Below are 6,916 nucleotides of genomic sequence, written 5' to 3' on the forward strand. Positions count from 1 at the left end.
GCTCGAGTGCCTGCTGGAGAAGCCGGTTCTGCAGCACCCGGTGTCCCACTGAGGGTCGAGTGCCCTTTGCCAGGAGATGGTGGCACAGACGTGGGCACTGTGCCCGGCCACGCTGCTGGGGGTGATGGCCCAGCCCGCCTATCCCTGGCACACACCAAAGCCTGTTGGGGATGCTGTGCTGCTGGGACACACCACTGCCACCAGATTTCAGGCATCACAACCTCTGTGCCTCTGCAGACACCTCTGAAATCATCAAGCAAGGCTGCAAACACAAGCTGGCTCCCTTTCTCCCTGCGCTTTGCTGGGAATGCCAATCCAGGCATCAAACCCTGGCCTGTTTTCCAGGTGATGGCACCACCAGGGATTTGGGCCCAAGGGAGTGAGAGCTGTGTGCGGGTCACAGGGAAGAGCTGTGGGTCACAGACCCAGTCCTGGAGAGCCTCTGAGGGCTCATGCCAGAGCAGGGGCTGTGGCAAAAGCCCTGGCACCCTCTGCACTGAAACACTGGTGGGATTTTCTGGCCCGGGCCAGGCTTTGCAGTGATGAAGAGGTTTCAGTGCCCACAGGTAGAAAATGAAAAAATAAATGAAAAAAAAAAGGGAGAGAAAAGGAGAGGGTGGTCATGCATGAAATTATTTCATTTCAGTGATGTGGGGGTGCATTTGATAAGTCCAGCTTATAGAGAAATGGAGGTGTGGAAAGGTACAGCCACCAGCCATGGAGATGCGGGGAGGGGTACAAATGCCAGGGAAATCTCCCATGCCCAGGGAGCCTGGTGAGAGAAGGGATCCCTGATCACACAGAAGCTCTTTCTGGGGTCAAGCTGCAGCAGCACAGGCTGTCCCAGATGATGGGGACAGGATGGTGACAGCAAGGAGACACGAGCAGCCACAGGACCTGGCGCTGGGCAGAAGCTCCTTAGCAATCCCTGTCATCAAGGTCATCACTGCTATTTATTATTTAGGGCCTCACAGCCCTAAATATTCATTAGCAGCACTTGGTGGGAGGGGTGTGAACACACGCATGGGGTTCAAGTATCCTGCTCTCCTGCCTCTCCAGGGATGGGATAAAAGCAGGGATGGGGACTGGCTGGAGATGGTGCTGCTACCTGAGCCAGGCAAGGATGAACCCCAGCCCTGCAAGACCCTAAACTGTCATACTTCACCCTGGCCTGGTTCTCCACACCCCATGAAACAGCCTCACGTGAGTGCTGGGATGCTGCTGAGGCAGGGAGGGACCCCATGGTCAGCACAGACCCCACCAGTGCTCCCCTCACAGCATCTGCAGACAGGAAGCTGCCTGGCAGCCAGGCCAATGTCTCCAGCGGGTTTGATCAAGGGTGAAATCAAATATTTCTACAAAACCATCCTCCAGCCAGCCAGTGGAATTGTCCTCCCTTTTGCTGCCTTCCACCTGATTTCATCCCTCATCTAAAGAGATTGGATACGGTGCTTCCCTGGCACGGCAGGGACACCGCAGGGTCACTTTTGGCCAGAGGTGGGGCAGCAGCAAATCCTGGATTTAGGGAGACCCTCATCCTGTGTTTCCTCAGCAGCTGCTGTGGCCCCTCACTCAGCAGCAGGGCCAGGTTGTGCCGTGTTCTTACGGGTGAGTGTGGGAGCAGGAGCCATGGTTTGGGCCCCAAGCAAAGCTCAGCAAAGCTCTCAAGTGGACTTTTAGAGGTCAGAAATTACCTGTCCCCAAAATCACAGCATTCCCCAGCAGGGTCACGGTGCCCAGCACCAGAGCAGAGACAGATGGAAAGGAGGAGGATGAGGATGACGAAGGCTCTGCGAGCAGCAGGGAGTGGGTCCTGCGGGCATTCCCAGCTCTTCCCCTCGCTGAGCCGCCCCCAGCCCCCCGGCAGTTCCGAGCTGCCTAATTAGCTCTGCCTGCTCCCAGCGCCGTCCAGCTGGAGCCGGAGGGCAGGGGCGCACAAAAGCCTCGCTATTGACAGCCCCTCCGAGGAAGGGGCTTTTCTTCTCCCCCTCGCTTTTCTTTTCAAGCCCCTCTCCCCCCTCCTTGGGCCGGGGCCACGGGCTCATTAGCACCGGGGCTCGCAGGATGGAGCAGCAGATGGCAGCCAGGCGGCCCCGCGGAACAGATGCCCGGCCAGCCAGGGGAGATTAGCGGGGCTGGGGGGCAGCGGCACGGCAGGGCTGCCAGCGGGGCTCCCTCCGCGCCGGCACACCCCACACATCCCTGCCGAGGATGGGGGGGCACGCTGGGGAATCGCGGCAGCCAAAGGGAGCCAGAGGTTGGCACGGCCAAAAGTCGCTGCAGAGGCCACGGGAGATCCGCAGCTGCTTTGTGCAGCCTCGGAGGATACCGAGACCTCCGGCACTGCCGTGCCCTGGCTGCTCCTGCCGCGTCCCAGGGCAGCGGGCAGGACACGGCACCCAGGACACGGCACCCAGGACACGGCACCCTTGTCCCAGACTCCTCTCCAAGATCACCCGCGACGGCAAACTACGGCTTAATCCCACCTCAGCAGCGCATCCCTCCCCCTCCGCGCGCGGCGCATCCCGGGGGATTAAGGGTTAAAGCACAAATCCCCAGCGCTGCCCTGATGTGACCCACTTAGACCATCTGGCACGGAGGGATGCAGGAGCCTCCTCTGTCTCAGCGGCTGCCCCGGGAGCTGACACCAGCACCCGCTGGCCCCAAAGTGGATTTTGGCTGAGTTTCTGGGGACACGGCAGTTCATGCCAACAGTACCGGGGCTGGCAGTGAGGCAGCAGGGAACTAAACCACCCCTGAATCGTCCCTCAAGCCCCCACACTCCCACCAGCTCCAGGTCCTGGGACACTTGGAGCATCTCCCACCTGGGGACCCGATGCTGATGGAATTCTCAGCAGTGCTGCACAAGTCAGGCTTCCAGGTGGGACAGGGCTCCCAGCCCCGTGCTGTGCCCGAGGTCACGGCCAGGGAAGAGATGCAGACAAAAGCCCAGCCCAGAGGGAGGGAAGCTGAGCCTGCTCTGGGGCTGGGGCCACAGCATGGTGCTCATACTCATCCCCAGAGGCCAGTGGCACCTTAACACAGCAGATTTTGAAAGCATTTTCAGTTCACCAGAGCCAAAGCCCCATCCTCATGGCCCAGTGAGAGACACTGAGGGCGCCCCGGTTTGGCAGAGGGGCTCAGGGCAGGGAAGGTGGGGTGGTCTCTGTCCCTGATCCCATCCCTCCCCAGCACACTGGGCAAAAAACCCTCTCAAATCACACTGGGATTTTGCACATGCTGGAGCTATTCCCCTGCAAAGGCAAGCTCTGGGTCAGCCTCAGCCTCCCCTCATCATGCAGCCCCTCACCCTCAGCTGCACAGCAAAGCCCCACCAGGCCCTGTGTGGGGAAAGGTTAATTGGAAAAGCCCCTTTCCCCATCACCTCGGTTTTCCCTTTCACTCTGCAAACTGGTCAATAATCCATTTACTTTGGCAGAGCTCTGCTCTGGGCACAAAGCTGTCTGGGGGGCTGGATTTCGTGCCCCCCCCAGCCCCAGCAGGAGGGAAGGTATTAATGCACTCTTTTGTTCCAGGATGAACCGTGGGTTTAGCAAAGCTTTAACCCTCCCAACCTCCAAGACAGCTAGATGGGAATTTAGATGGAAGATGCTTTACCTGCAGAAGCAGCAGGAAGGGAGTGGTGAGGGTTGAGGCAAGGGGAAAAAGCATCACTTTCTGTGCAGGTTGCTGCCCCACAAGGATGCAGGATTGGGCCCTCAGCCATTCCCAGGGCACCCTGCAGGAAGCTTTGGGCTATGGACACTGTGGGGGAATCCCTGGCAGGACCCCCATGGTGCAGCTGAGCCCCTTGACACTCCACAAGGGCACAGGAAAACTCATGGGAGGTGGGCAGTGCTGGCCTAGAAACCATGGCAGCGTCTCCACTGCTGTGGGAAGCACGGGGCCGGATCCAGGGCAGGGTGTTTGCAGGGGACCAGCTGTCAAGTGTGGGAGAAAACAGCAATCCAGATGGTCATCTTAATATTTCATTTGGCTAACTGGTTTCCCCATCTCCTCTCTGGCACCACAGTCATTTGCTCTTAAATTAGTCGGGAGTATCATCAGGGAAGGGAGGCTGGTCCAAGCAGTGGCGCAGCAAAACCTTCCGGAAAAACAAACCCAGAGCGGAGCCAGGCACAGAGACCACTACAACAGGAGCTGCTGTGAGCCCCGGGTCTGTTCTCTCCATGGATGGAGAGCAGGAGCCTGGCTCTGGGTACTGCTGGACCAGGAGCCTGGGGCCAGCTTGGGGACATCACCGTGCAGCCAAAGGAGCGGCTGCAAAGCCCCTGGGGGTGTGCGATGTGGCACTCAGAGGTGTGATCCTGCCCAGGCGGCAGCTCCAGCTCCTGGCACAGCCCCGTGGGATGCGAGCCGAGCCGGCAGCACCGATGAGAAGAGCTGGGAGCTGCAGCATCTCTGTCCCCGCAGCTTTGGTGGCAGCCCCTGGAGCAGCACAGCCCCTCCGTGCCCGGGCAGGGCGAGCACAGCGAGTGCCCCGCGGAGCCTGTGCAGCTGTCACACCCCTGGAACAGCCCCGGGCCGGCAGGACACACTGCCAGGGGACAAAAGGAGCCGGGCTGCACTGACCCGGCAGCGGAGCACAGCCCAGCGTGGGCACCTGGGTCTGCTGGTGCCCACCACAAACCACAGCAAAGCCGGGCTGGCTCTGCTCTGTGCCAAGAGCTCTGCACTGTTTCACTGCCACCGGAGCTGTCACTACCAACAGCAGGGAGCGGTGCTCACATTTGGGAACTTTTTAATGGATCTGCAAACACCCCGAGCCACGGTGCTCAGCCCCACCACGATGTCTGTGCCATCCAAACTGCTGGCTAGATAGAGCCAGGCAGCATTCCTGGCACCCAGGCTGGCTGTATTTCCACAAAATCTGAATTTGCTGCCTTATTACATCTCCAACTGCAAGATATTTAAGCTCACTGAGGAACCTCCAGGCAGGAGTGTGAGTGTGAGCCAGCCCTCAGCCCAGGTGCCGACCCTACCCGATGCACAGATGGAGAAAAACACAGAGGTTCCCCTCTGCCACAAAGGCTGAAGCCCTGCAAACACTGCCTGTGGAAACAAGAATTGTTCTTCTCAACTGGAGGCTGAAGCCATGCTTTTCCCATTTTCCTACCTAGATTAATGGAAATCAGAGAGGTTGGAAACATTCACGCTCAGCAGCTGGGCTGCAGGGCAGAAGGGACCCCCATCCCCACTGTGCTGTGGCTCACAGCCTCCACTGGCACGGGGGGCATCTGAAAAGGCTCATTTCAAAGGATCCCTCTCTTCCCTAGGACAGGCTGAGCCCCCAGGACCCAGCCTCCTGCAGACTGAGCCCCTCTCCCCTACAGACACAGCACCTCCACGAACTTTGGCTGGGTCCCCACAGCAGCTGGGCAGGACCCGGCAGAGGAAAAACAGAGCAAAGAGAGAGGAGAGCCAGCAAAAGAGTCCTTTGTTTACAAAAGCAGCACAAATAGGATATTATTAACAAATACTGAGACAATCAGCAAAATAAAGGTGGTCTAAATTAGAGTGTGCATGGCTGTGAGGAAGCCACACAGACCTTTGCCTGTGTGACAGCCTGGCAGAGGGGCTCAAGGGGTACCTGCAGCCCCCTCGCCTCTTTTCACAGGATTCTCTGTTGCTCAGCCTCTGTCAAACACGGGGGCATTGACTTCGCTGGAGCAGGAGGGCAGAACAGGTGCTGGGTGAGCAAAGTCAAAGCTGCTTGGCTATGGGACATGGGGGACACCATCCCCAGAGCTGTCCCTGGCCGTGGCACTGACCAGGCTGCTTGCACTGTGTGTCCCTGGGCGTCACCAGCCTCCCCTCGGTGACAAGGCAGGGTCCGGCCCCAGGGGCTGTTTCCCTTCCCAAGGGTCCGAGGTGAAGGGCTGACACAGAGACAAGGCCACCAGCAGGACACACACCCCAGGGCTCTGCACAACGGGGATGGAGCTGCTCACACTTTCCAGCTAATGTCCCCCACCACTCTGTAGCCCAGCTAGAGCTTTGCAGACCCTCACCCTGCTCCCAGGCTCCAAAGTTTCCCAAACCTGCTCAGCTCTGGAGCACAGCACCTGCCCAGGGAGGGGGCTCAGCCAGCCACCACCCTCAGCCTCAGGCATGGGGAGGATGCCCCGGCTCCTTCAGCCACGAACAGCTGCTGGTGGCAGGGAGACACGCTCAGGACTCTCCTTATGGTGGGAAGAGAACTAGAGATGGAGAAGGACGCAGGATCTCTCAGACCCCCCTCCCTGCCCCGGTAGCCCTTACCTGGGCAGCGGCTTGCGGGCGGTGATACTGGCCACGATGATGCTCTCGGGTCGCGGCGTGGCCACGGCTTTGAAGGTGCCTCTCCAGAACTTCTCGAAGAGCTGCTTCTCTCCCTGCTGCACGCCGGCCATGGCCCCGGCACCCACGGGCAGCCCCGCCGCTGTCCGCGGTGCTGAGCGCTACATCCCCCGCTCCGCTCCGCTCCGCCCGGCCCGGCGAGCCCGCAGCCCGGCCCGCTGCGGGGAGTGCGGCCCCGGCCGCCCCCGCCTCCGTTTTGTGCCGGCGGGGCGGGCAGAGGGGCCGGGCCCGCCGCCGTCCCCTCCCCGGCACCGCCCCCGCCGCGGCCGCGCCCGGAGCCCAGCGCGGGCAGGGGGCGGCTCCGGGGCACCCGCGACCCCCTCCGGCCGTGTCCGCTCCCCCGCGTGGGGGAATCCTCGGGGGTTTCCACCCCCTCGCAGCCCCCGGGACCGGCCGTGCGTCCTCCCCATCGTTTCCTGCCCCAGCCGAGAGGCCGCTGCCAGCTCGCTGCGGGATCACCGCTGCGCTTTGCCCTTGGCGGAGCACGGAGCCTCCCGGGCACACAGAGTCCCCGGACCCCGCACAGGCTCCCAGGAGCCTCCGTGTTTGCCCAGTC

General features: G+C 60.8%; 1 protein-coding gene across 2 annotated transcripts in view; it reads right to left on the bottom strand.

The window, feature by feature from the left end:
• The window catches only part of SRRM4 (serine/arginine repetitive matrix 4), a 45,230-nt gene extending 38,791 nt beyond the window's left edge, over positions 1 to 6,439 (bottom strand). For both annotated transcript variants that reach the window (XM_063173554.1, XM_063173552.1), the window contains exon 1: positions 6,283 to 6,439. In XM_063173554.1, coding sequence (XP_063029624.1) covers positions 6,283 to 6,413 — 131 coding nt within the window. In that variant the 5' untranslated portion in view covers positions 6,414 to 6,439. The remainder of the gene's footprint in view (positions 1 to 6,282) is intronic.
• Positions 6,440 to 6,916: the final 477 nt, after the last annotated feature.

Source organism: Melospiza melodia, chromosome 20, assembly GCF_035770615.1.
Source record: "Melospiza melodia melodia isolate bMelMel2 chromosome 20, bMelMel2.pri, whole genome shotgun sequence".
NCBI lineage: Eukaryota > Metazoa > Chordata > Aves > Passeriformes > Passerellidae > Melospiza > Melospiza melodia.